The sequence below is a fragment of the Drosophila teissieri genome, chromosome 2L, assembly GCF_016746235.2.
Source record: "Drosophila teissieri strain GT53w chromosome 2L, Prin_Dtei_1.1, whole genome shotgun sequence".
NCBI lineage: Eukaryota > Metazoa > Arthropoda > Insecta > Diptera > Drosophilidae > Drosophila > Drosophila teissieri.
In genome coordinates this window covers 19076891-19104072 of record NC_053029.1, presented here as the reverse complement: position 1 = coordinate 19104072, position 27182 = coordinate 19076891, and the positions used below count along the sequence as shown (strand labels likewise).

General features: G+C 45.5%; 5 protein-coding genes across 9 annotated transcripts; 1 reads left to right on the top strand and 4 right to left on the bottom strand.

Annotated features, from left to right (window-relative positions):
• Window positions 1–633: 633 nt before the first annotated feature.
• LOC122621135 (angiotensin-converting enzyme) lies at window positions 634–3146 on the bottom strand. Its single transcript, XM_043798897.1, has 6 exons — window positions 3057–3146; window positions 1518–2774; window positions 1195–1412; window positions 1017–1139; window positions 781–959; window positions 634–722 (listed from the first exon to the last, which is right to left on the bottom strand). Exons 1-6 carry the CDS (start codon window positions 3093–3095, stop codon window positions 712–714), a joined length of 1827 nt encoding a protein of 608 aa, XP_043654832.1. The 5' UTR covers window positions 3096–3146; the 3' UTR covers window positions 634–711.
• Window positions 3147–3284: 138 nt separating this feature from the next.
• Window positions 3285–5712, bottom strand: LOC122623828 (phenoloxidase 2). Its single transcript, XM_043803539.1, has 4 exons — window positions 4661–5712; window positions 4506–4601; window positions 3689–4450; window positions 3285–3628 (listed from the first exon to the last, which is right to left on the bottom strand). Exons 1-4 carry the CDS (start codon window positions 5642–5644, stop codon window positions 3416–3418), a joined length of 2055 nt encoding a protein of 684 aa, XP_043659474.1. The 5' UTR covers window positions 5645–5712; the 3' UTR covers window positions 3285–3415.
• A 204-nt stretch (window positions 5713–5916) lies between these two features.
• Window positions 5917–21495, bottom strand: LOC122624606 (putative sodium-coupled neutral amino acid transporter 11). 4 transcript variants are annotated; one of them, XM_043805851.1, is made up of 11 exons: window positions 21392–21495; window positions 20838–21094; window positions 18211–18270; window positions 12682–12969; window positions 12353–12467; window positions 11622–11874; window positions 9770–9840; window positions 9492–9653; window positions 9233–9345; window positions 8973–9164; window positions 5917–7792 (listed from the first exon to the last, which is right to left on the bottom strand). In XM_043805851.1, the coding sequence occupies exons 2-11, from the start codon at window positions 20898–20900 to the stop codon at window positions 7550–7552; spliced, it is 1560 nt and encodes a 519-aa protein (XP_043661786.1). In that variant the 5' UTR covers window positions 20901–21094; window positions 21392–21495; the 3' UTR covers window positions 5917–7549. The 4 variants fall into 4 exon arrangements, with proteins under 4 accessions (XP_043661786.1, XP_043660570.1, XP_043661320.1 ...); XM_043804635.1 differs by having other exon boundaries at window positions 20838–21120; window positions 21229–21424; XM_043805385.1 differs by having other exon boundaries at window positions 21229–21424.
• Window positions 21496–22302: 807 nt separating this feature from the next.
• LOC122626076 (leucine-rich repeat-containing protein 34) lies at window positions 22303–23874 on the bottom strand. 2 transcript variants are annotated; one of them, XM_043806199.1, is made up of 3 exons: window positions 23375–23874; window positions 22508–23283; window positions 22303–22439 (listed from the first exon to the last, which is right to left on the bottom strand). In XM_043806199.1, the coding sequence occupies exons 1-2, from the start codon at window positions 23793–23795 to the stop codon at window positions 22541–22543; spliced, it is 1164 nt and encodes a 387-aa protein (XP_043662134.1). In that variant the 5' UTR covers window positions 23796–23874; the 3' UTR covers window positions 22303–22439; window positions 22508–22540. The 2 variants fall into 2 exon arrangements, with proteins under 2 accessions (XP_043662134.1, XP_043662133.1); XM_043806198.1 differs by lacking the exon at window positions 22303–22439 and having other exon boundaries at window positions 22478–23283.
• A 2327-nt stretch (window positions 23875–26201) lies between these two features.
• Window positions 26202–26998, top strand: LOC122626745. The gene is made up of 2 exons (XM_043807118.1): window positions 26202–26554; window positions 26824–26998. The coding sequence occupies exons 1-2, from the start codon at window positions 26250–26252 to the stop codon at window positions 26996–26998; spliced, it is 480 nt and encodes a 159-aa protein (XP_043663053.1). The 5' UTR covers window positions 26202–26249.
• Window positions 26999–27182: the final 184 nt, after the last annotated feature.

Sequence of the window (27182 nt, the reverse complement as noted above, 5' to 3'; positions counted from 1 at the left end):
GTTTCCCGAATATCAGATACCCGTTACGCAGCTACTAGAAGTGTGAATGAGAAATTTGAAAATGTTTCTGGCATATCGAGAAAAATGAAAAAATAAGAAAATTAAAATAAATTTAAAAATTGTTCTAAAGTGTCGTCGTAACAGTTTTGGGCGGCTTGTGGGCGTGGCAACAAGTTTTTGTCTATCTTTATATGGTCGGAAACCAGTTAAACACTTTTCAACGAATTAGGTATACCCTTTTACTGCACGAGTAACGGGTATAAATATTCGCGCTTTATAATGTATACAAATGTATTCAAAATTAATAAAAAGTTTGACCAAATATTTTTCACGTCTTAGAGTTTCAAAAATCAAACCAAAACTGCTGTTATTTACTCTCACTAAATTTATTTAATGTGCACGGCCCTTTTTTTGAAATTTGAATTCATTTTTTTACGCGCCCAAGCAACAGCTACTGTCATCTCACTCCAACACACACGGTCCTTAGTTCGATCCCCAGAGCACACGTGCGAGTGAGACGGGTAACAAAAACCGGTTAAAACCGATTAGCCGCAGTGTTGAAAAAGATTATTTTCTAGGGCGGTTTAAGTTCAAATCAAAATTTAAAATAGTAGAAGAAAACAGTTTAAAATATTAAAGTTTTGCCAAAACGTCGAAATGTATTTTATTAATATTTGTGCGCAAGCTAATAAATCGCTTCATTGAAGGGCCTCAAACAATTTCTGGAAAAGTATGAAACCTATTACATTGTACTCAAATTTTTAATGTAATGAACCTTACTTTTTTTGGAGGCAGTCCATCCTATTTTCGAATTGGCATCCTTATTGTATTTGTTGAGCCAGTCCAACACAGGTTGATAGTACTCCAGCAGCGCCAAGCTACTAAGTCCAGTGTTATTTGGCAGTATTTTGCCAACCACCTGTTTCCACGGTTTCGTCGAACCCAATGACATCATTGATCTGGAATAATGCAATTTTAGTTTAGTTTATCACGCAGCAGCTTATCTGAAGCCTCACCTTAAATCATTGCCAACGACCGAGCTCCCAAAGAAGTCGCAGTTGTGAAGCGGTCCACTGCTAAAACTCTTCTTGCAGAACTCGCGGTAAAACTGATAGCCCAGAATTTCCGATATAAATTTCCTAAATAGAGTATCTTTTATATCATAATTCAAAGAGTGAACTAAGCTGAACTCACTGAGTCTGGAAGCTCTGGTCGATGTTTACGTAGAACTTGTAGGGGAAATCAATAGCACCTTCAGAGCGATCCGAGGGCGCCTCGATTCCCGCATGCTGCTCCATGAGCCTCCAATAGTGCTTGTTCACTGTGTCCATGTCCACAGTATCGTTGAGGAGGTCGTGCATCACCTTGGTGTGCACATAGTATAATGGAATACTAAGAATCGTGTGGATGGCCTGAATTATAAATTAATAATTACATTTTATTATTGCTTTAAAATTCACTAAAATTCAGATATACTCATGGCATATTATAAGCTGGCCAATCAGAACCGAACTCACCATGCGGAAAAGGCGGCTCATGAGGGCCGTTTCGCTGAGCACTTCCTTGGCCAATCGGCGACCTGTGAGATGAGCCGGTGACGATGCGGATAGGACCACCGCCTCGCCGACTGCGAACTCCAGGTTGTAGGCCTTAAAGTAGTAGGAGGGCAGGTGGCTCTTCTGCTGGGCGTAGTAGACCCTGGCCATATGGCTGTGGTACTGCATCAGCTTCCGGAAACTGACCTTCTCGCAGTACATGAGGTATACGTGGGGCGTGAGGTCGAAGATCGAGGGGCGACAGTCGTCGTTGGGGCTGTCCTGGTTCGGTTCCTTCAGCTGGTTCTTGTGGAACTCCGCGGACAGCGGCTCGAAGCCCAGCGAAGTGTAGAAGCGCTCGGACTCATTCACCATGGCCTTGGCGGACAGGTGACTGACGAACTCATCGAACTCCGGCAACTGGGCACGCGGGTAGTAATCCTCCAGGATGCTGCCACTGGCCCAGGCCTGCTCGAGGACCTGCTGGAACAGGTGATCCGGTATTGGTCCATTGAGATTGACCACATCAGAGCCGTACTTCTTATGCAGTTCCTGGCGGACAAAGGCGTGGAGCTGCTGGTATGCGGGGCGCAGCTCCGTCATCGCATGCTCCATCTGCTGCAACATCTCCTGGCTGTCATATCGGTACCAGAGCTTGTGCACCGGCACCTCCAGGATCTTGGCGGCCCTCTGGTAAGACTGCACTATGGTGTAGAAGTTAAGGGATGCCCACAGCTGGTTCTTATCCCGCCACGCCTCCCAGTAGTACTTCAGCTCGTCGGGATCCCTGCTGCTCTGCACAATCTTCTGGATGTCCGGGAAATAGGCCAGCGGACTGTCGTCCTCGTTGGGCATATTGGCCCCACCCAGATATGGCTCGATGTCCTTGTCCGTGGAGAGCGTTTGCAGGGCTGCCAAGTTCATCTGCACGGAGGAGAAGTAGTCGTCCCCCAGGACGAACAAGTCACCCGCACTGCGCAGCTCCTGGAGAGCCACCTTCGTCTGTGGGGTGCGAATCTTGTCCAGATCGAAAGTCGCAGCCTGCCGGGAGATGCTCACCAGCTCCTCGGCTATGCGCTTCACATTGTTTAGCTTGGAGAACAGGGCGTCGAAGTCCTCCTCGTTGTTAGCCGAATACGTTTCGGCGGCAATCTCGTTGTAGAACCTGTAGTAGCGATCGCTCGATTGATTCACAAACGTCTTGGCCTCCAGGTCAATGTTGGCTGCTGCAGTTGCGTACTAAAATATAAAGCAAACATAGCAATCAAATATAAGCAGCAAGTTCACTTTCAATATGGTTGTTATCAAAGACTTTGTTTAGCCTTAGTCTCCTAAGTCTCCTCAGTGTCGTACTAGAACCACCATTGAAATTTAAGCTATCCATATGTATCTAAGTATATTTAACAATCCAAATGATACATATTTCAAACACACAAAATCATAACTTAAAGTTTATTTAAAACCTAATCTTTTGGAGGGATCTTGCGGAACCAATGATTATTTAATCGGTACAGTGCTTACGCCAATGCCCGCTATCAGCACCAGTAGCAGCAGGCCCATCTTCTCTGGAATCGGATTCACGTTCGCACTCAACACCGGATCTACTCGAACTGAGGTGCTCCGCCCGTGGAGCTGGCATTTAAAGCTTCTCCCGGGCGGCTGATAAGCCTAATCAGCGAGAGATTCTCGTGCGGAGGCCGACCCACAATAATTGAGAACAAAAGTGGGATTGTGGAATGCCATGATGTCTTGTTTATTAAGCGGCTCAATAAAGATGCAATAGATTGCTAAGAGTTGTATATCTAGAAGTGGGCGAGGCCATGGAATCGGGTCAGGGCGAGTCGGGAAAGCGGATCAGGAGCGGATCAGGAACGGATCGTCTAGTTCTGGCGCTGCACGGTGCGGTTCTCGTGGCGGATGTTCACGTCCACGATGCTCATGTTGGGCGTGAGGAAGTTCACCAGGCGGTCGACTCCGCTGCGGGGCAACCTGTCGAAGGGGAATCCCATGGACTGGCGATCCGGGTAAAGGCGATCACGGACGCCGCAGTAGGAAGCGGCATCACTGCAGCGACCCACCAATTGCTGGTCAATCTGGAGGGGGAGATAATGGTCAGAGTGGTACATGGTTTCCTCGCTAGGCAGTTAACATACCCTATCGTTCTCGTAGTTCGACACCATAATGAACAGCACGCAAGGCAGTCCCTCGGGCAGACCCTTTGGCACCAGCATGTGGTTTGGCCAGCCACAGCCGCAGAAGTTGAACTCCAGCTCCTCCGGAGTGCCGGCAGCAGGACGATTGGCATCCAGGTTGCGGAAGGTGCGCTCAAACGGAATAGTCACGCTGGACTCCGTGGAGCGGCGTCGAATGGTGTTTGGTCCCGGGTTCAGCGCAGTCACGAACTTGTCCAGCTCGATCATCATGGAGCGCTGATCTCTTATCAGCATGGGCTGGCCACGCTCGTCGTTCTTCGGGGCGATGAAGATGCGCACGTAGCCAAAGCGCTGGGCACCACTATCGTTGTTCACGCTGATGGTGTAGGTGAAGGGCAAGTGCTGGAGATGGGTGAACCGGGCGAAGACATTGCCTCGAGGCAGGAAGTCGAAGCCACGGGACATGTCGACGTCCGACTGCTGCCAGAAGGTGGTCAGGTTATTGGGACGACCTCCATTGGTGTCCACCTGGATGCCCGTGATCGAGACGCCCGAGTAGTTCAGCTGGGTCTCGGTATAGGCGGGCAGGCGCGACTTGTGCTCCTGGAAGATGCGATCGATGTAGGAGTGCCACTTGTAGAAAACCGGGTCGCGCATGGCGGTGGACACATCTCCCATCACGCCAAAGGACTCCAGGTGCTTGCTGGTCGGATCGTGGGCGTACGAGATGAAGGTGTGTCCATTGTTGTGCAGGTCACCATACTAGAAAGGTAATGGGGTTAGTCTGTAAAATAAACTTCCAAATTGCGTTAATTACCAGCACTCGGTTGGGCGACAGAATGGAGGACTCAATCATGTTGCCGAGGGTATCAATGCCCGTGGCCTCATCCAATGGCACACGGTTGCCACGCTCCTAAAACGGAATATGGAAGCTTAGACTTTTAGTCAACGGAAATCCCACCAATTACTCACATCCATGACAAATCCTTGGTGGATGGCCTCGTAGATGCGATCGCGCCAGCGCTCCAGATCTCCAATCTCCACATTCAGCTGGTCGGCCTCCCGGTTGAGATCGCTCAGCCTGGTGCTCTCGAAGCGCGGAGGCCAGGCGCGGCTGGCCACCAGGGAGTCCATCTTGGGGAAGTAGCCCTCGGCAATGGGATCCCGCAGGTTGTTGAAGGGCAGAACCCTGGCCAGGTTGTTGCTGAACCGCTCGGCATTGTAGCGGGCGATCACCTGCTGGTGCATGTAATAGAAGAGCTCGCCACGCCGATCCTTGGCCACGATGCTGCGGTCGGTGGCTTCGAAGGGGTAGACCAGGTGCCAATGCCAATGATGGAGGTTGATGCCCAGGTCCTCGCGGAAGTACCACAGTCGGTGCTCGGGGTCGAGATCGGAGGCGGTGTAGTCCCTGGGAATGGTGATGGGCATACGGGAACCGGGCTGTACCACGAACGACTCCTCCCGCATCTTTCGGATCACCTGCGAGTCGATGAAGCGGTCAGGGAAAGTCTGCGAGAAGGAGGGCAGATCCAGGCCCTGGGTGTCCGGACGATGGAGCAGCGCCACCGACAAGGCGTAATTGAAGAGCACCGGGTTGACCCGATCCCTGGCGTAGACTGCGACGCTCTGCAGGTCGTCCACGGAGCGCATGTTCATGAATATGTCTATCAAGCGGCCGGCGATCCTGCGGTGCTTGGGCAGGAACAGCGAGAACTGCTCGTCGCGGCCCAGGGACATGGGAATCCGCAGGTCGGGAATGGAGATCTCTCGGACTGGAACCCGCTGCTCCACCTTGTCGCCGACACGGCTCTGCACCTCGTTGCTAATGGGACGGTAGCGGTCGGTCAGGAAGGAGTCGGGCACATCGAACACGGTCACCTTCTTGCCCTTGTCCATGAAAACGGGCTCGGTGGGATGGTCGAAGAGCAGGAGGAGGTTCTTCTTGTCGGCCATTTTCAATGGGATGTCGGGATGTGCTCGGTCTCAGAGGAAACTAAGTGGGGAATGTCACTGGAAGTCTGGCAACTTCACTACTGTGACTATTCGCCGAAAGAGCAGCGCTTTTTATACAATACCTCGGAGGTACTGTTTCTAGTATCAGTTTTAGAAACCGCAAGAAGGCCTGAGAAATAAAATTCTCGACGCGCAACTACGATAAGGACATAGTATGGAAACCGCAGTGTTGTTTTAGCATATTTCTAAAATGCAGTTTTATTATTTCAAGAATATTTCATTTGGTTTTGCTTTAGCTTATCTATACATATGAACTATTGGAATGAAATCGGATTTGGTTATCTCTTGGGTATGCCTGCGTTGTAAATAAAAACTTCTCTACGCGCACGATCCTCCGGTCACATACCATCTAAACAATTGAATATATGTATATATATGTGGCTACATGCATAATACGGCAATAATAATTATTACAATTCGGCTATAATCGATCAACACTTCCCTAGTTCCCTACTACTGCTTTGATATACATATATTTATATAGCATAGCGCTAAAAAGAGAGATACAACGAGATATTTGGCGAGTGAAAAGATGAGCAATATCGTACGACAAGCGGATCTATATAGCGTGTATATACAGGAAGTCTGTGGAAATTGTATTCTGCTGTTTCCGTTTCCGTTTCCCTTTCCGTTTCCGTTCTCGTATTTGTTGTGTAAAAGCGATAGGTTCAGTTGGTTAGTTGGTTAGATCTTGTAAAAAGTATCTCAGAAAAGCCCTGGGCATGTCCCGCGTTCCTTGGCCATGATATGTAGTGTTTAAGCTCTTAGAATATAGAGTTGTGGGGTCTTCAGCTTGGTTCCGATCTCTTAGCCCGAAGAGAAAGTAAGAGGTGATGGCTTTTGTGTGAGTGTAAAGACTTTAATCACTTCCAAAAATGCGTACACATGTATTTACATAATATCGTGCAGTATAAACCAAGAGTTGTACAAAAATATATCTATGTGTATATATAAATATTCGATCGTGTGCGGTGTAAATATGCAATTCAAAATAGAATTCAGTGCCTTTAACAACTCAAAACTGTTGTTTAACTCGATGTGTTGATGGATATAGTTTGATTTTAGTTCAAGTTCGGTTCAAGCGCATTGTTATCTACCCTTGTATACATATACATATAAAACTGGGGAATACGATTCGGTAACGTCGGGCCGTAGATATACATACATAGTTACAAATAGTTGTCGGTACATATAATACTTGTTCGATTTCGTTTTGATTCACTTCTCAACTTGGGGAGTTGGTTTTCGCTAAGGATTGCATGTGTATATTGGTGCCCAAATAGTTTCAGACTACGCTAAAGCTACGGATAACATCTAGTTCTAGTTTGGTTTAGTTTGCCTTCGCTCGTTTCTTTCGATTCGATTCGATTCGATTCGATTGGATTCAATTCAATTCAAATCGCTTACTCAACTGGCTGGCTTCAAAGTACAGAGTACACACTTATATATCGAGGAACTTTCACTACTTCAACAATATCGACATCAACAACGGGGATCCAACGAAATGTACACTATAAATGACTATCCGGTGCAAATATACATGGGTTGCTCGATCGGAGAGAATGCCTGGCCTTTGTACTGAGGTTCGCCCGTATCACACATCACACATCCGCTATCCACTATCCATCCACTATCCACTAGCCAATTCAACTCTGTGCCTACTACATACTTACGCAGATACTTTGAACGTCTGGGACTCAGGTACAAGTTTCTTTCGATGCGACGTGGTGCAGCTTTGTTAACCGAGGGTTAAATCAAAAGTTCCAACCCAAAACCCAAACCATAAAAATGCGATCCCAACCCGCGCCCTACGACGTGGAACGTTACGTCAACCGTTCCTTTAACTTAGTTCGTGGAGGTGGAGTTCTGGAACTCCTGCCGGCAGTAGCCCATCACAATGTCCGATCGACAGTCGCCGCCCATTAGTCCCGGCAGGAGCACCGCCGCCCCCAGGATGGTCACCAGGGCTCCGAAGACCACCAGGCCCAGAGCGGGCAGCTTCTCCCGGCTGAGCAGGGCGTGCGGCTCCATCTGGATGTAGGCCAGGCCGGGCAGGATGTAGGCCAGGGGTATGGCCGCCAGGAGACCCTGAAATGGGTGGACTGGTGAATGGGCGGATGGGCTGATGGGCTAATGGGTGGGGCATAAATTTGCATGGCAAACACAAAGCGGGTTCAGGCCAGAATTCGTAGATGCCGTTTGGGATTGGCATTGTGGCCAATACCCGTGACCGGAATACAAGGGCCAACTGGCCACGGACGATAATAATAAACTTGGCCATACTGTTCTCCCTTTGGTCTGGCAGATGTGAATGGCTATGTCAGAGTTAGTCTCAGATGTATTTAATGAAGCATTTGATATACGTCGATTCTTTGTTGTATGAAAACCCATACATATATGAATATATAGACTCTAGCAAGTTCTGTCTTTTTTATGCAAAATATTCACTAGGGGCAGCTCAGAAGTAAATGCAAACGAACACCGTCATAAATAATCTTTAAGTTTTCAAATTGCAAAGTCGAAGTTATCTTAATTATAAATGGCCTGAGCCTGAGCATATAACATAAGATACAAATAAATGATAAGAAATATGTTCTTTCCGAAATTAGAAACATAGATTATTTATTTTTTAAATTAAGAAAGGTTTTGCGTAAACTCTTGTTAACTGTGGTCAAACTCAAAAAATCAGTTGAAGTAAGAGTATTTAATCGCGTGTATTACCGCAAAACCACAAAGCAAAAAGCCGGATATATAAACCAAAAGTGAACTTATAAAAAGAGAAATATGAGTTGAATTGATACCGTTACCATAAGTGAAAATCCAGAATACAGTTTTGCGGTTTTGGGTAGAGTGGCTGCACATGATCGACACTTGCTGTTATTGATCTGTATTTTTCTTTATTTTGTATTTTGAATTCGAGTTCATACGACAAGACGACAAGACATGAAATCGATCGTGCTATTGATATATATATTTTATTTTTTTTTTTTTTTTTTTTTTTTATCTACGAGTAATAAAAATGTAAGTAAAAACAGATTGACAGTTTAGAGGCTGCATTGATTTAATTATATGAAATGATAACTAATTAAAGCATACTTTAAGTGCTGTTTGGGTGATACTACTACATCTAAGAACCCTAAAGTCATACATAAGTTCTTTATTCTAACGGATAGAAACCATTTATATATTTGGAACTCTCTTCTTCTGGTCAAGGGTATCCAACCCATTTTCCATGGACATGGATCAAGGACATGGGAACCATACTCACATTCAGCTCCAGCACCGAACCCAGGCAGTCGGTCATGGGCGAGATGACGAAGGCGCTGAACACGATGGCCATGGTAATGGCTTTCGAGTACTCATCGATAATGGCCCCCTTCTCCAGGCTGGGGTCCTTGTCCTGGGTGAACTCGCTGATGGGCTCCTTCAGCACGAACCGATGGACGAGGGCGCGCACGATCTGTGGGAATCGGCCAAAATAAATGTGGGTTGCGAAACTCGGTCTAGGATTTGGTCTAGGATGCCCACCTCGCGGGACACGAAGCACTCGATGGGGAAGGTCAGGAGTATCGATATGGAGAAGAGCACACGCGAGAAGTTCATCAGGTCGTCATCCCAGCAGTAGTTCTCCAGCAGGTCGCCTGCAAGAAGGAAAGCCAAATCCCATCGGGATTGGGACGGCCGTAAACAGTAAATGGTAAATGCCAAAAACAGCAATGCGAAAGACAGGAAACATCCGCAAATTGCCTGTCAGTGCAATTAAATGCAATTTGTGTCAATCCCTCACCTTGGGAAAGGGCGCGGAAGGTGGAGTAGCCGGCGATGCCGAACAGGGCCGCCACCGTCCAGGCAAATCCAATCGAAATGTGGGTGACCTTCTCCCAGCGCTCCATAGTCGCGTCGCGCATCGATTGATAAACGAGGAAGGTGTTGTGATGACACATAAAAGCTGCACGGACAGATGTCCAATAGAAAGATAGATGGATGGATACACATGCATACATATATCGAAGGCAAGTGGAAAGTCGAGTGGAAAGTCGAGTGGAAGGTCCACCCTCAGCTCACCGAAGACCATGATGCCCGTGGCCGGGATTAGATCCGAGTTGGCAAACCGCCAGGACTCCGCCGTGTCCGTCCTGGGAACAAATCATCGCGGGCAGAGGAGGGGTAAGAGGTTATTCCGTAAAGCATTACACAAAAGTTAACACCAAATTAACATTTCGTTGGCTCGGACGGCCCCCGGAAATGTGAATTATTCGCATAAAAAATGAGGAAAACAAAAGGTGCGCACCCAAAGATAAGGAAAGTAGATTGAAGGTCGGGCAGCTGCAAACGGGAAATTTATTTAAATTTTATACCAAGCCGCAGACGCAGCATTCAAGGCTCGCTCCTCCCCCATCTGAAAAGGGGGAAGTCCTGCCCCGTTGACCTTCAAACTGCTGGGGGAAAGTGTTGCCAGCCAGCGCATATGTATGAATGCATGCAACTTAGTTGCACAGCAACAGACGCAACTGAACTCGACTCGACTCGACTCGCCTAATGAAAAGCCATAAAAGGGAAACAAGTGGCACACTAAATTTTATGAGCTCTGTGCCACCCTGCAGATTCTTCTGCACCACCGGCGGGAGCAGGAGCACCATCGCCGCGGGCAGTTGCCACAGATTTGAAAGCACTAAAGCGGCACTTAGCACTAAAGCCCGGGACCACCCTCACCCTCACCCTCACCCTCACCAACGCCCAGGCCAACCCAAGTCAAAACACCATCACCCTCGGAATGGGGATACCCATCCGGATACCCCATCCCTATTCCCCAGCCGGGGTCCAACTGGCTGCAACTTTGTCGGCGGTTAGGGAAAATCGGCGAAAAGTACACAATTTGTAATTAAAATGTAAATAAATCTTCACGCGCTTAGCCAGCGTTGTTTGATTCTACGTTTCCCTTACGGATTTTTTATAATTGCTTTGGCGGCCAAGAATTTAAAGAGCAAGTTGGCTGAAAATGGTTTTATACGACTAGGGACTACACCTTTAATTAAATCTTTATTTTTGGCAATAAATATACAATAAATGAAAAGATCGTCAGCCTCGGCATAGAATCGAGTGTACCCTTTTAGAACACCGTTTGATTTATATTATGTTCAATCAATAATACGACTTTTCCTATGTCAGCTAAATGGCTTAGTCGTCCGTCTTCCGTCTTATGTCGAAATTATTTATTAGTGTAAACGAAACCATAATTTTTTCATTATATTGTTCCATTTATTTATCAATTAATCCTATAGTTTTCCGATCCGCCTCGTTTCGTCGGTTAAAAAAGTTTCACGAAGATAGCTTTAAAACTGAGAGACTATAGATATATCTGTATCGAATCGACTGTTAACAGCGATCAAGAATATGTATGCTTTATATGGTCGCAAACGGCCCACTTACTGCGTTGCAAACTTCTGACTGAAATCAACATACCCCCTGCAAGGGTGCAAAAACATAAAATAGAGTGATGTGTGATGTAATTATGGTAGGTAAGTAAAAATTGTAATATTTTCCAAACCCCATTTGTTATGCGAAATTCATCGGCGTCTAAATTCTCTTAATTAGGTATTATGGTATTAGTCTGCAATCAGGCAGTAATTGTAATGTATTGTCTAAATTCAAGTGATATTTGACTCAAATGATAGGCGTTGCCACAACAGTGAAAATATTATGTCCGAATACTTAAATAGTTTCACACGCTATGCCGTTTAAACAACAAAATAGGAGTGAAGTATGTATGTGTCAACTTTTTCAGCAAAAACGAAGATATTTATATCCCTAAATCCAATAAATCCAAGAACCAAGAAATCAATTTAAAAGGAAGTCCGAGAGTCACAGCCACTGTGTGCTCCTGGCAGAAAATTGAACATTAAGCTAACATACTTACACTTTATAATCGCCCGACATGAGCTTGATGATGACGGCAAACAGGATGAAGACCACGCACGCCAGGCTAATGAAGCTGGCTCTGGCCAGTCTGGAGACGTTTTTGTAGAGGCAGAGGGGCATCACCACGCCCACGTTGACGAAGAAGACCACGCCCAGTCGGACGGCGCCCATGGATCCGCCCCAGGAGGGGAAGAAGCGGACCAGAACCTTCGACAGCGTATCGCCCACCACCACGTTGTAGGAAATCATGGCTGCAAGAGGGTTTGGTTTCTATCACAGCCATTGCTCATAAGATTTATATGTATTCATAAAAGTAAATGGGAGTCCGGGAGCTTTTCAAACACCAAATCAACATTGATATTAATCAATGATAACAAAAAATTGTACTTTAAGTAAAGGCATTAAAGTATAAGTGGATTATATTAAGGATATACTATAAAGACTTCTGGATCTACATTTCTAATTTACGTATGCATGTAAAAATTATACAGTTCTTAATAATAATAATCGAAACTATATGTTTTTTTTAGTCATATTAGTTTCTGTTAGCTATTCAAAGATTATAAAAATAAACATTTTAATTAAGCAGGTTGTGATAGTCCAATAAAATAACATAACATTTGCTAGTGTAAAGTAGTGGCCAAGTAGAAAAGGAGCAAAGTAAAACCTGATTGAAGAAATGAAATAATAACGAAGTGTGCTAGGTATGCAATAACCTCCCCAACTTACCCAGGAAGGGATACATGAACTGCAGGAGGGAGAGCAGATAGTATCCGTACTTGCCGTAGGCCGCCTCCATGATGCCCGGATAGCTGAACCGGCCGCAGATGTGGCCGCATCTGACCTGCAAATGAAATGAGGCTTAAACGGCAGCACACGCCCTCGCAAATGAGTGCGCTCGTTAATTATGTAGCAAATGCTAGGCGCGGAGTCGAGCGGAAATGCGTTTGGCAAGTGACTTTGGTCGCTCCGCACGACCAGATGGCCGAATGGCCAGATGTCTGATTGGAACTTTAAAACCGATTTGGGAAAGGCTCGGGTTAGGGCACGCCACTCACCATCAGGATGAGTGAGTAGTCGGTGATGTAGGCCACCAGGATGAGCAGGGCCAGACCCAGTCCGAATCCGGCCCTGTGGAGGGCGTAGGGTATGCCGATGACGCCGCTGCCCACGATGGAGTTGATGTAGTTGAACGAGGCCTGGGGCAGCGAGGACAGCGTATCCCCCAGTCCGGCATCCTGCTGTGCTTGCTGCTGCTGCTGCGAAGGCTGGCGATGCTGCTGCTGCGGCTGCTGCTGATGTGGCTGTTGCGGCTGGCCCTGTTGCTGATGTGTCTGATGGTTGTTCTAGGACGGTGTAACGTACAACAAAGGTTAGCTATCGGTCTCCCTTGTGCTCTCCATTACTGCTCGTTGATTGGGATAAGAGCGCAAAATTGCCTCGAGTGCCTCTTTACATCAAAAGCAAAGCCAACAGAACCCGCTCTCCAGTACCATCCACACACTACCTACTACCTAACTCCCAACGGAAAATATTGCGTATACGCAATATTCAGGTAGAGGCAAAGACAAAGGCAGCTCGTATCCGTATCGTAAATTGCGGTTCTGTCAAAACGATTCTCCCCCATCTACTGTGTGTGCACTGAGAATCCAGAGTGTACCATATGAAATGCCATTTTATCTCATTTAGTTAAAATACAATACAAAATGTACTTTTTTTGCTTTCTTTATTGTATTACAGTGTCTATTAAAAACCTTTAACCACCGATTTTTCGTAATACGCACGTATTTCACGGACGGACACGCAAACGGACGGACAAGCAAACATAACCAGATGGACTCGGGTAGAGACTCGGATTCCCAAAAATATATGCATACATTGGTAATAGAGTCGGGAACGCTTCCTTCTAACTATTACGACCTTGCAACGAATATAGTATACCCTATACTTGAAATTGAATATATTGTTTTCTCTGTATTTTCTCTTACGTGCGTGTGTTGGTAATACAAGTTTTCCGAATTCCCATCACCAGCCGCCTGCCATAAAAGACAATTTTATATGAAGAGCTCCTACATAAACATAAATAAAATTCCGCAGCCACGTCATAAAGTCACGTAAAGCGGGCCAATGCCGTGGCCCACATTTACAGCATGGCAACTAAAAAATAAAGCAGTAAAAATAATAAAAACCGAAGGGATAAGCCCAATTTGGAGCTAAACTTTAGCCAGCTGGCAATTAAAGAAGTTTTCGCAACTGAACTTCGGGGAAACAGCAAACAAACAACGGAAAAGTTTACACTTCTGCAGCTTTGCCCCCAAACGCCCTTAAAAAGGGAAGTGAGTGTAGAGTAAACATTTGCCAGAACTACTTTAAAATGGTTTCTGGAGGTGTTTGGGTAATGAACATTTCCAAAGGCAAATTACGCGCGAGTTGAGTTGAGTTTTCAATTCAATTAGGTGGCGTCAAAGGTCGCAGGTAAGTTGCTTGTATTTTGGGGTGGGCAGGGCATGGAAGGTCAGCCGTAGAGTGTCAAAGAAAGCGGCTAATTATGAGGCACGGCCACTGGAAGGGGCATAGGAAACCCGGATAAAGTCAAACAAACAGTCCCAGTGCCAAGGCTGAATCAGCAGAGCAAGGTTACGGCAGACGGGGTCCAATGAAATTACAGAGTGTCCGTTGTCAGCGGCCCAAATCTTTGGTCCTTACAAAAAAGAGCACAAGCAACGGAGAAAAAAAGATGAAAAACAAATTGCGCCGTCGAAGGCAAATGAACGAACGTTAATCTCGAGAAAACCCTTGAAGGCTGGGAAATTCCGAGCTCTCAACAGGATAATTTATAGCCAGCTGGCCTGATTAGCATATCATATGGAACATTACGCCTCCATCAAATTGTTATGGCCACTTGTCCTTGGGCGCGTTTAAGTTTCATCACAGCACCAAGAGATGTGCACGAGGAATCATAAATAATAGCTTGAATAAATGATATCGATGAATGAATAAATCTGTTTCCGCTGTTCAATCGACCGTATTTTTAGGTCAAATTCGAACTCGGACCTCGCATATGCTCGCATTGGGCGGTCAACATGAAAGCGTTCAAATTCGTCAAGATTCTCATAAATAATTTCGCAGCATTCCCCTGTCAGCAATTAAGCCTTGCAAACCCAATTCATTTAACGAGGGAAAAGGGGCCAAATGAGGCACCAACAAAATCCCAGTCGGAACTCAATTGATTAAAAGTCGTGTGAAACGTGAAAGCAGTAAAGAAAAAATTGGGAAAATACCGGAGATGAAAATTGTTTGGTGGCTTTTCCAAAGGCGCACGTGCACACATGCCATGTGGAAATCCACCTGGCAGATGTACCTGTCCAACAGAACGATTTTAATAAAAGACAAACATTGTCGGAGGCAAATACAAACTCAAACACAAATATCAACCCCGCACTCGAAAGGCAATCTCCACTAGACACCAGGCAGATCCCGGAACATTCCGGGATTCGGTCCTGCTGGCAAACAACCCATTTTATGCACTGCACGATTTTAATTAATAACACTCATGTCCTGCGACCGCGTCTCGCACTTTACCTTCCAACTCCTATTTTCCGTTCGGCGGTGAAATGAAGTTGAGCTCGTGCACCCGAATAATGGAATTAAAATACCCTTTTCTTTCATTAGGGAAGAAAGGCTTGTGAAGGTCCGAAAAAATGATAATGGAAATGTTTATACAAGGTACCTAGGTTACATAACTTTTGGATCTGTGCTGGGAGAAGCCAACAAAGGTGCAGATTAGCCAAAAAATGAGAAAGAGATTGGAAATTGTTGACAAAATTAGTTGCAATTTTCGAACTTGGCTGAGTTTTATAATCAAATAGCCATTTTAACCGACAAAGATATATCCAAGAAAAACAGTCACTGACTTGAGATTACAAAAAAGTAGATTAAAAGAACGTGTTCCATTACCTGTGTTACAAATACTGCTTAAAGCCAAACATGGCCCAAAGTTACAAGTATTCTAAGGGGTACGAACAAGTTGTTTGGCCAAAACGCCGGACACATATTTGGCTGGCCTAATGAAATTAGAGAACAACGCCGACACAATGGGAGCAGCCATTTGCACTTTAATAAAGGCGTTTTGGAGAACAGCAAACACACACTCATGCCCAGGCCCAGATTGAAGGGACCGGTGCATATTTAGGTGCTCCTCAGGGCCTGGCCAAACAATTAACCAGGGAGCTGAAATTATGAAATGGCACGGTGTTGGCACAACCCGCCACTTGGCGCAGAACTGCTGCCTTTTTGCATTTCAATTCCTGTCCCCCTGAACTATTGACACAGTCGCGTCGGCCCTGTTGTCCTTTCAGTTCCTGCCGTTGCCTGGGCTGCACCTCCACCCCTGGCGATAGACAAACAGGGCCTACTGCACCGCATATAGCCATGGCCACCCATGTGCCCATGTGCCCATCTGCCCGGTTCTCTAGTCTCCGTGTACAGCGAAAAAGTAAACACTAGCATGCGAGGCAGCCAAATGGTCCTCCGGTCAGGCTTAACCCGTAGTAGGCTTGACCTCTGGATGGAATGGGTTGGGGTGTTGTTTTGGGGAATGGTAAAGAGTCTGACCTTTGCCGACTGCATGGGAGAAATAACCCAAGAAACCACAAGTGCGGGTAAATTTATTTTCATAAAAGCATCATAATGATGTTATCCTATTTGTGTACGAATATTCTATGAAAAACATTTGAAGATTTGGACCTACGTAAATAATGAAATATATAATAGCACATTTCCACAGGGAAAGTATATCAGAATTCAGTTATCAATCTTGGTTTTCCCACATCCTGAACGAAGGACTGACCAGGTCCACATCAACCACTTAACATAGGTCACCATAACTGGCACTAGCACCTCCGCCACAAAAGCGATTGAATCCACTGGTACTATACTATACAAATTAAGCTAGTGGATATTTTCTAGTTTTAGTAATACTTAAATAAATCTTTGATACTTCCTTTTGCTGTATAAACAAATTGTTTATAATTATAAGTAAATTATAATATTTCCATCCTCTTTAACAAATATATATTTAATGTTTTTAAGAGTGCTTCTGGTTGTCCCCCGCTCCGATCTGCACTCTTAGTGTTTAATTTAATTTTTGCAGTTCCCTTTCAGTCCATTTAATGTGGGGTCTTCGTCGTTGGCCAAGAGCTGTTCCACTTTCGGCTGGAACTAACCTAATTGAGAAACAGTCAGCTAGCCAGCAGAGCGTCCCAACTATTGGCAATTTGGCTTTGAGCCGACGCGACCATTAGTTGTGCAAACAATCAGGGCTCTTTGGCTGCTTTATTTTTATTCGCACCCTCTCCCACTCGTTAATGCTGAAATTTTTTGGCCAGCCTTGGCTTGGCCTAATGGCTTTGCCAACAACAAAGCCGAAGTTTTGTTCGGTGCGAGGCCTAAGAAAACAACAAAGGCCCAACACTCTCACCAACTGACATTCCTTACTTATGCATGGTAATGCATCAAATATTACACAAAGTTCCCTTCAAGTTCTCGGCCAACGTTGCCGCCTTCATTTCCTCCTCCTTTCCCTGCCTCGGAAAGGATATGTATGGGAAATCCTTTCCTTTTCGACAGACATTCTCTGGTATTAGTTGCCGGGATTAGACTCGACTTTAAGCCACGCCAGCTTGCAATACTCTTAGTACACTTTTTGCTGGCCTTTAATAAGAGGTAAGCCAGATGGATGGGTTTATTCCTCGTAAGCCCAGGTAGGCTGCTCAACATGACCACGCTTATGCTCAAGTGACCACATTAGCCATAATAGTTTAGGAACTTTAACAGATTTGAGAATATTAAATTGAAGATTTTAATGGTTATCCTGCAGACCATAAGATAGTTTGTTGTAGTGAAACTAAAACAAAAAAAAGGTGGTGAAAAATAACCACCTATGTATATAGTTAAAGCAGTTTTGTTATTAAGTTTGTTCTGATAGTGATAGTGAAGAAGCTCAAAACATAATATTGGATTGATTAAAAGTTTTGCTCCATCTTAAGTGAAAAATGAGGTATTTCAATGACGCGAGGGAATAGTTTTCCATACTTCTCCGCATTTTAACAGCCATTAACAGCGTTCATTAACAGGCGACGCACATTTAATTTTCATTAAATTTCATATTTCCCTCCATCGAGTCTGTGCAAAAGTATGCAATAGAAGCACACATTTCAATTGTAATTTGTCTTCATTATCAACTCGTACACGACTTGGCGCGATGCAATATTTAATAAGGCGCTCGCGAAGTAGGCAAGGAAGTATTTCTTAATAAGAAAATTCTTTTGATGTCCAGGGACCAAAAGCAATTTGTACCGCCCGAAAGACCCCGTAGAAGGTCGCGGCCAGAATGCCAGATGTGTCCCACCCACCCTCTCCACTCCGCCCGTCCCTCTCTCTCTTCCGACTCGCCGTCTCTTTCCCGCAGAGCAGAGCGAGTGTAGGCGTTACTCGGCTCGGAATTTAATGAATGTGAAGGGGACTTGGGTGTGAACACGACTACGATTCGCAATGCAAGTGCAGTCGGAATGTGGGTCAGAGTTTACCTTCATTATATTGTTGAAGTCATCGAATGCATAAGCCTCGGCAACCGACACATCGCTGCCCTGGTGGATCGCATGAAAATTAAATTGTTAGCCATTAAATCGAGTTCACTTCACCGACAATCGAGTGCGCGCTGAATGATTCGCTTAAAACATAAACGTAAAATACACATCAAACCAAACACGCATGCATGCACGAATCATACCGCAAAAAATTCAAATTTATTCTCATGCCGAATATCTGTATATGGATATACTCGTACTTTATGTGCATATATACGAGTATAGGAGAGCGCACATATCTTTCTGGAACACGTGTTTTCATATATCGCTGGGGGAAATGCGCGCCAGAGCTCAGTGGTTGTCTGAGTTTTTCTCGTCTTTTTATCGTTTGGCCCGTCAATTTCCGAGATACGGACGCGAACAGTGTTTGCTTTTATTGTTCCGCTAAAGCAGCGGGGAGTGGTGAGTCCGCAAGGCGTCGAAATCGAATCCATTTAACCAACATCCATCGCACAACACCCACCACTGGAGGCCCAGGAGAGGGACTTAGCGGGGTCTCGGTGTGTTTTTGGCGATTCACCTTGATTGCCTGCGCGCCACAATGGCTGAGGAGCACTGGGGTATGCAACAGTTATTGCATAACTTGTGCGGTGTCGTATGCGTGATGCCCGTTACCCATACGCCATGAGGGCCCAGCCCACTGTCTTCCTATCACTCTCCAGATATCCAGTAAGGGACCATCAGTAGCGATGGCTTTTGAAATTTATCTAATATTAGTTTTCCGGACCACGATTTCGCATCACCCACGAACAATGTTTGATTTAATTGGGTCAATTGAGAGTGGGATTGAGTTAAGCGCTTGAGCGAAAGGCTTCCGGCCAGTTTGAGATTCCAATGGAGACTTAATTGTCGGCGCAGAGTGTCGGAGAACTGGGCTCCCCAGGGCCAAGTGCATTGCCAGCTGCAGCTGACATTGATTTCTGTTATCTCACGAGGGGGTGACATTCTTATTTGATGCCTCAGCTGGCCCAGTTACCACGAAGGGAGTAGCTCAAGGATCAGGAGCAGGAGGAGAAGGCCGAGAAGGCGGAGCCGGTCCAAGGCCAGATACGAGATGCGCGGCGCTGCTACCACAGGCCATGCATACTAAGCGACGATTAAGTGGATGCGTATACGGCTGTGGCTGGAGCAGGACCCATAAATCCATCGCCTCCTTATCCTTATCGCTATGTGTAGGTGCTGTGTAATTAAACGACTTTCTCGCCGCTTATTGATTTTGTTATCTCGAGCATTTTGGCGGCCACCTCCTTGGGAAGCCCAATTAAAGCTTGGGGGTTCTCGGACAAACTTTCACGCCCCCGTAAAAGGTCAGCGGTGAGACAATAAATCTTCGAATCTTCGGGGCCACAGGCGATTCCATTGCTTGTCATCAATCATAGCATGTTGTGAATTGTGCTTTGGATAATCACTCAATCAAGACGCGATTCGGTGGTTCCCATGTGTCATTGTCTAAGTCTCGACGGGATGGGGATTGGGATTGGGATTGGGATGGGGATGGGGATGGGGATGTGGTTCCATGGGTGCTGAAAACAAATTGATTTAACAGTCCTTCTCGCAGTGATAGCTACGAGTTGCGGGCCACGATTTCAAGTGTGTGTTACTGCGTATGTGCACACGGACAGACACGCAAGCCAATTCCAGCAGTTTGGCGGAATGGAATTCATAACGAGCTTAAAGGATTATCGGGCATAACCCGTCGCCAGATTCATATGCAAATGTATGCGGGGCCTTAATTAAGCCATGATTGATCGACGAGCCATTTTGTTTATTAACAATTCATTGGGCAGGCTAGGAATCGGACACATTTTCATGTGTCGTCAAATCTGTTGTGGCTGTCGACTTGGAAAATTTAATTTGCCTCACAAAGCAAACTCAATCTCTATTGATTACGTTTTCGTCGTCACATTCAGGCAACGTGCACAAAAATTTTCAAATGACAGCACACAACATATTCGTATACTTGTGCAATATTTCAAAAATGTCACAATATAAAACATTTGACTAAGCATAAAGCACAAAGCACAAAGTTTAATACTTTTCGGGTGTTTTAACATGATTTCCTACTATAACGTTTCAAATTATCTAAAGGGGATAAATGAAAATGAAAATTGTGCTTGATGTACATACTAACGAGGAAATTTTAACTCTTAATTTTATGAAAGTATAAAAAAGAGATCCTATGCTATGAAAATATCAATGCAAACAGAGCAAATCAATATTGTTCAAATTTAACAAATGTCCCAACAAATTTAAAATAAAGCATTTGCAGTTTTAATGGTCCAGCACTATAACTGTGATAGGATTCTTCAGAATGGAACTACTAAGACCCGCTGAGGACCCCGACTTTTGCCACAATCCCGGTCATTATGCACTCAGTGGGTAGCTGGGCAATCAGTCAGTCCGTGTGGCTGCAATTAGTCGGAGTTCCTGCGGCTGGGAAGTGTGCAATTAGGGTGCTGCAAGGAAGTGCTCGAGTTGTGGGTGCTCTCAGTGATTCGGGGTGAGGACTCGAGAAACAGGCGCTTCTGAGACTCAAACTAAGTGCATGTAATTGGGGGCCAACTCACCTGGCGCTGCAGGATATAGCTGAATTCCGTGGCGGTGTTGCGTCGACTGTCGTTCATGTTCATGTTGCTTGGTCGGGGCTCTTTTGCTTATTTTTGGTCCAACTTTGCTAGTAGTGAAAGTTGTAGCAGCCTCTGGCTTCTATTTTACCTCAGTTTGTTTACTTAGTTGCGTTTAGTTTTGGTTTGGGTTTTGATTTGAGTTTAGTTTTAGCTCTGGTTTCGCTTTTGTTTAGGTGGGTAGTTGGCTTAGCAGCCGCCTGCAAGCAGATAAGAAAATTTTCAGCTGAAATAAAATAGAGCCAGCGGGGAAACACAATGTGTCCGCAGGCACAACACAGCTTTAGTTTTCTTGTTAATTATGAAGAGTTATACAAGAACTGGAGCACATTACTTTCTTTCACTGTCACTGAACAGTGAACACTGAATGAACGAAAAACACGAGATTGCAGGTTATCTAGTTTTTAATGTTGACTAAGTTTTCGTTATGTTGTTGTGTTTTTGATTATTTTTTTTTTGTTCTGTGCATTTTTCAATTGAATTTTGCACTGTCTAACCGATTTATCGGGTGTTCGATGCGATTCGGTTGCTTCAACGCTTTCGATGAGACTGCAGCAATGAAAATATATTGCGAAACTCTCAACAAGGATACTGTTAGCGTTGTCCTGTGGCCGTCGCGCCGCTGCCGAAGTTCTGCTCCCTCTCCGCCCTCTCTCTCCTCGCGTCGCCGTCGTGTTCTCTTTCGCTCATTATGCTGTCGTTGTTGTTGCTGTCTGACTTTGAAATCGCCACACATTCACAACTGCACCCACACACGCACGCCAATTGCGCTCTCACAATAACAAAACAGAAGCCGGAAACGAAAGCGAAAGTTGCCACTCCGTCGGGTCAGCTGTTTGGTCTCAAAAGCTCGCTCCCAAGTCAAGCTTTCCCTCCCACTCGACGGTAGTCTGGCAGCACCGCCTCTTCATTCATCGGGAATGCGAGAGAAAGCCGGAGAGAGCGAAAGTGTGCACGTGGTTACAAAGCTTACGCCGCACAGTGGGACGAGTAATTACCAGTAATTACCAGTAATTTTGTAAAATCGAAAGAAATGTACAAGTCTAATAAAAACTTTAAAATGATCAAAACTGTTTTCAAAAGTGTTGGCGTGGCAACATTTGGAAGCAAACTTGTACTGCGTCTATGTCTCTGATATCCGCATAGCCAGATCAACTCGTCTAGTGATCCTGCTGAAGAATATTATACTTTATATCTGGCAGAGTCTATATATAACTTCGAGCTTCGGCATCTCTGGCGACTCTTGTGCACAGATTCACCTGCGGGAATGACTTGATTACCTGCGGAAGTAAAGAGTGAAGGAACTGGGGGACCTTGAGATTGATGCGGTCGGGATGACCGATAGTCTCCAGTACTACAAGATTATTTATATTATTATTTATTTATTGATCTCTTTTTATGTGCGTATCCTCTCTATACGTCACAAAAGCGCATTTGATAGCTAAGAAGTTACGTTTGCTTAGATTTTTGAAAAATGGTCTAACCTATGATACGCAGGCGGTTTTTTAGTGACTAGATCTAACAATAATCGCAGAAGCATAACACCTGCAACCGATATCCACAAAATGTACCATCATAACTGGTTTTGTCGGCGTAGACTTTAATTTACTTACGAGCAAACAGAACTAACAACTTCCTGTCCACTTTTACCTCCAAGGCACCACCCTGTAATCCTGCAGTGCCTCATCGTAGGTGTAACTGATGTCCAGCTCGGAGTGTAGCACTACGTCGGCATCCAGCAAGCGACGCACTATCATCGCGGAGCGCGAGTCAAAGTGGTTGCCATACAAGGTCAGGCGCTCCAGCTTGCACGGCTTCTTCATGGCCAAAAGGATGAGATTCACTGCCTCCGGCCCCATGTCGTTGTAGTTCAAGTGCAGGATCTGCAGCCTGCGGCACGAGGTCAGGTACTTGGCCACCCACTCGCCGCCGTGTGTGCCAATCGAGCAATAGCTCAAGTCCAGCAATTCCAGATTGCCTCCTATGGACATTCCACGCAGCAGGAAGAAGGCTCCATCCGGACCGATCTTGTTGCAGGCGATTCGGAGGCGGCGAAATTTTGAGTTGGTCCGGGCCAGGTGCTCGGCAATGGGAATCATGTCCTGGGCGGTCAGTTCGCAGTGCTCCAGCGAAAGAGCCCAGAGTGTATTCTGCATCAGTAGCGAGCTCAGCACGGAGGCAATTTTCTCGGTGTCCAGGCTGAGGCCCATCCCCAGCAGCCTGTTGGCACTCAACCGTCGCACTCCAGACGACTTGTATACTCCGTCAGCAATCAGAGCGAAGTTGAACTGAGTCAAGCTGCAGCTGGACACATTGAGCCTGCGCAGGGTCTTGCTGACCAGCAGGAACTCTCGCAGGATGCGCACATCGTCATCGGTGAGGGGTGTTCCTGGGGGTTTACAGAAGAAGGCTTTTAAGCATGTTTGCAAAAGAAATGAGGAAACGCTTTGGTCGAGTGCCTCGATGCCTACATAAGATACCTTCCAAACTCAGCTGGCTAACATTCATCTTAGCCGCATTAAGACGCAGCATCACGAAGAACTCGTGTGGAAACCGCATCAGACTCAGCTCGATATACCAGACGGGGATCAGCGAGCAGACAAAGTCCTTGAGCAAGCCCGCATCCCAGTTGCTGACAATCAAGCTGGAAATTTTGATGGCCAACTGCGGACGCCTCAGCAGATAGTTAACGATGACCCGGAAGTCGCGGATGCAGTGGTACTTCCGACCGATCCGCTCCTCGAACATCAGTCTTTTGAACTGGAACTGGCGGTAGGGTCGCTTGTCGTACTCCCGCTGCCAACAGTAGAGGAGCAGGATGGTGAAGAGGCGGCTTTTCTTCGCCGCAGGACTCGGACATGCCTTGGGATTATACTCGCATGGGAGGACTACGTCGCACATCCTGGTCTCTGTCGTGTATATGATCGGTTATAAAACAATTTAGGATTATTGTGAATTTGTGACAACTGAGCCGGCGCAGATTGTGTGTGAAAGTGAAAAATATTTAAAAGCTGCAGCGTATAGCATACTTTTTAGCTGAAGTACGGAAAAACTCTGTGTAAGATACGAACTTCACTAATACTGCTTATACATTCCTAATTTTACGTAAATATATAATCTAGCGGCAGATCATTCATTTCCAAATTTTGCATTTTTTTAAATATATTATTATTGCTTTTATGCTCTTCGTTTTATAATTAAGTAATTGTTTGTGCTTCCCAAAAACTGCGGAAACATTTTACAATTTTGAATTTCGTTTATGTTTCTTAAGTTTGTAAATACATTTGTAAATGTTATTATATAAATACCTCAGCCTTCGGTAAAACGGATGAAAGTAGGCGATTAATATGTTTAATACTTCTTTGAAATGTTAATAAGTGTAAAGTACACACTATAATTTATATTATGTCCAGAAAACAAATTTTCTACACTGAGGTAACTGTGTCGTGAGCCAAAGCTATAAAAAAAAGTTGAATTGTCATCGGACAATGGGGTTCAGAGCCAAAAAAGTTCATGATTAGTGCGTGGCATTCGTAAGTTGGGATAATGGTTATAAATAGCTTATGCAGCCGCAGCCACGATCAAAAATAAGATCAAGAGTTCCTCGAATGACTGAAGTGTTGCCACCGTAAAAAGAACGGAATGCTTCCTCATTTTCGTCATATTCCTCACGGCAGCACGGCAAGAAATCCGCTTTAGGAGCTCCTGGCATCCACGGCCTCATTAGCATAGTTGGCGAACTGTCAGCACAAACTTGGTCGGTACGAATTACCTAAAACGCCATTTCATTCATTTATGCATCCAGTTCCACGATGGGAACTCCTTGTCCGCCACGTGCTCTTCGGCCCATTGCATCCTGGCGTGCCGGCTCGCGTCGTTAAATACCTATACGTCCTATAAATACGCTCGAACCCAGAACCGATATATAAGTATATATGTAGCTATATATACTCGCTCGTACCTTTGGACGGCAGGCAGGAGCTGCACGTTGGCAGTGGGGAATGCTGTGGTATGAGTGGTATTTGCGGCATTTATGGTCAGGTTGCATCTTCATTTATTTGATTGCCTTGGCAGTTCTTTAACATCGAAAAACGCATTGGCCAAGAACAGTGCTGTCGATTTAGCTCTTTTGGGGTCAGTAAAATCCTAATACCTCGTATTAAATCAATTTAATTCCCCCTAGCTAATATTTGATTTGAGAAAAAATCCTAATAAAACTGTAAGAGGATTACAAAAAGTCAGAACAGAATAAACAAAAGACACCCTTAATATACAACGTAGTTCGTTTGGATAACAAAACTAAAAAAAAAACAATACTATATGGCAATCATTATATTTTTTTTCAAAACATTTTAAATGGCTCCATAAGGTACGGTGCATTTTATAACATATTAGTCTATACATCTCATCAGAGGAACAGAACATTCGAAGGGTTTCTCTTTACCACAATCATATTTTAGCATGGCTGAGATGCTACTTCTGAACCTAGTTGATGAATGGGAAGCCTCTCTAAGTCGGAGCACAGGTGCTTAATCAATAGACCAAATGACTACTGACAGCCATCGGCAGGAACAGGGAGTTATTTTCACTTTTACTACCTGGCCATGGGCACAACATGACCGATTCTGATTCCACTTCGAGACCGAGTCCGAGTCCGAGACCGGGTCTTGGCCATGGGGCTTCCCAAATTTGCATTAAATTACGGCCTGCGATGGTCAGACGGCCAGAATGCAGACGGCAGACAGCCGGGAGCCCATGAGCCCAACTGCAAGTGGCTCCAAGCTCCCAAAACCGGCTCCTCGCTTAGTCATCAAAATGGCTGCTCCTGCTCCTCCTGCTACTGCTCCGGCTGCTTCGACTGCTCCGACTGCTATTGCTGTTGGTGGCCAGAGGCAATAAACAGTGGCGACAATTCGGCCTGCCAGCGGAGCCTCAAATTGAAATTCGAAAAAGAGCAGCTCCAGCCGCCCAGATGCTTATCTCTGCTTAGAAAAAAACGCGGTAATTAAAAATATTGTAAACTGCCAGACGGCCAGACGCTCATAATTGCTGGCACAGGCAAAGGCACAGGCAAAGGCAAAGGCAGAGGCAGTGCCAATGGCAGAGGCCCATGCCCATGACCAGGAAAAATCGCAGACGACAGGGAATCAGTCGAAGTCTCAGTTCTCATTTTACAGCTACCAGACAACGCGACGCGACGCAACGCAACGCAACGCGACGGAGGAGCACTGCATGTGCATATCATTTAAATAACTTTCTGCAGCGCAGCGCAAGTGTAAAACTGCAGCCACTATCCGGCGGCTCACCTGCTGCACCGCCCGCCGCCTCCGCCGCTGGAGAGCCGACCATCGGCCCATGGTCCATATTTGGATGCAACAGCATCTGCATCTGCATCTGCATCTGCATCAGCATCACTTAAGGACAACTTCGACATCGCCACCAGATCCGAGTGTCTGCGTCGGTCTCCAGACACTCTGCAGACGCGAGACATGCACTTGTCTTCGGCTGGCTGGGTCAGCCTCAGTCCCATTCCCCATCTCCATCATCCATCCTCCGGCGAAGACATTCATTGTCAATTTTGACAATCAACAAGACGCGGCTGCCATCAGCAGCATACACATACAGGCGAGAAATAGATATGCTGCAGTCGAGAATATCAGGTAAATTAAAGTTATTGCCATTTTTTAAAGATATTCAACAAATTTATGTAAACAGCTCGACGTATTCACGTGAGCATTTTAATTGCTTGTGGCTAAATAGTGTTTATAAATTCTTGTTGCCAGCAAAACCCGAAATGGAATTCACGTTTTGTTTACCATATATTAGGCTAAATCGGCAGCTAACAAAATTTGATCCAGCACCGCTGGAAATTATTATTTATTTCTCTATTCCCCACGTTAGTAAAATTACAATATTTTTTTCTGTGTAGCGTCCCCAGCCGCCGTCCCTGCGACGGAACGTCTGGCTTTCGGGGTCTCGGTCTCGGTCTCGGTCTTGGAATCGGCCACAGTCTGCATCCGCGTCTGCTTGGATCTGGATCTGGCTGGAAGGGGCTGGGCCCAAAACACCAACAGAAGCCAAACGACGGCACGCGAAAGTCTTAAAAACCGAAAATGAAAATGCGCAATAATTAATAACAATCAGGCCGGGGGGTAACAAATCCAAAGCGAATAGCATACGCCCTAAACATTTTTTATTACAGCATACCAGCCTCTATAAACACAAGTTGTTCATCTAAATAATAATTTGATAGTAGGAACACAGCAAAATATAATTACATTTATTTAG

Excerpts from the sequence above, each read along its gene's own strand:
- LOC122621135 (XM_043798897.1), bottom strand. The coding sequence starts at position 3,095 with ATGGGCCTGCTGCTACTGGTGCTGATAGCGGGCATTGGC. Across the intron at positions 2,775-3,056 it reads TGCTGATAGCGGGCATTGGC|TACGCAACTGCAGCAGCCAA; the intron begins GTAAGCACTGTA and ends TTTATATTTTAG. Across the intron at positions 1,140-1,194 it reads GACCAGAGCTTCCAGACTCA|GAAATTTATATCGGAAATTC; the intron begins GTGAGTTCAGCT and ends TACTCTATTTAG.
- LOC122623828 (XM_043803539.1), bottom strand. The coding sequence starts at position 5,644 with ATGGCCGACAAGAAGAACCTCCTCCTGCTCTTCGACCATCCCACCGAG. Across the intron at positions 4,602-4,660 it reads ACCAAGGATTTGTCATGGAT|GAGCGTGGCAACCGTGTGCC; the intron begins GTGAGTAATTGG and ends ATTCCGTTTTAG. Across the intron at positions 4,451-4,505 it reads TGTCGCCCAACCGAGTGCTG|TATGGTGACCTGCACAACAA; the intron begins GTAATTAACGCA and ends TTACCTTTCTAG.
- LOC122624606 (XM_043805851.1), bottom strand. The coding sequence starts at position 20,900 with ATGAACATGAACGACAGTCGACGCAACACCGCCACGGAATTCAGCTAT. Across the intron at positions 12,970-18,210 it reads ACTTCAACAATATAATGAAG|AACAACCATCAGACACATCA; the intron begins GTAAACTCTGAC and ends ACACCGTCCTAG. Across the intron at positions 7,793-8,972 it reads GTTCGGTGCTGGAGCTGAAT|GGTCTCCTGGCGGCCATACC; the intron begins GTGAGTATGGTT and ends CACCCATTTCAG.
- LOC122626076 (XM_043806199.1), bottom strand. The coding sequence starts at position 23,795 with ATGTGCGACGTAGTCCTCCCATGCGAGTATAATCCCAAGGCATGTCCG. Across the intron at positions 23,284-23,374 it reads TAGCCAGCTGAGTTTGGAAG|GAACACCCCTCACCGATGAC; the intron begins GTATCTTATGTA and ends GTAAACCCCCAG.
- LOC122626745 (XM_043807118.1), top strand. The coding sequence starts at position 26,250 with ATGGTCCATATTTGGATGCAACAGCATCTGCATCTGCATCTGCATCTG. Across the intron at positions 26,555-26,823 it reads GCTGCAGTCGAGAATATCAG|CGTCCCCAGCCGCCGTCCCT; the intron begins GTAAATTAAAGT and ends TTTTCTGTGTAG.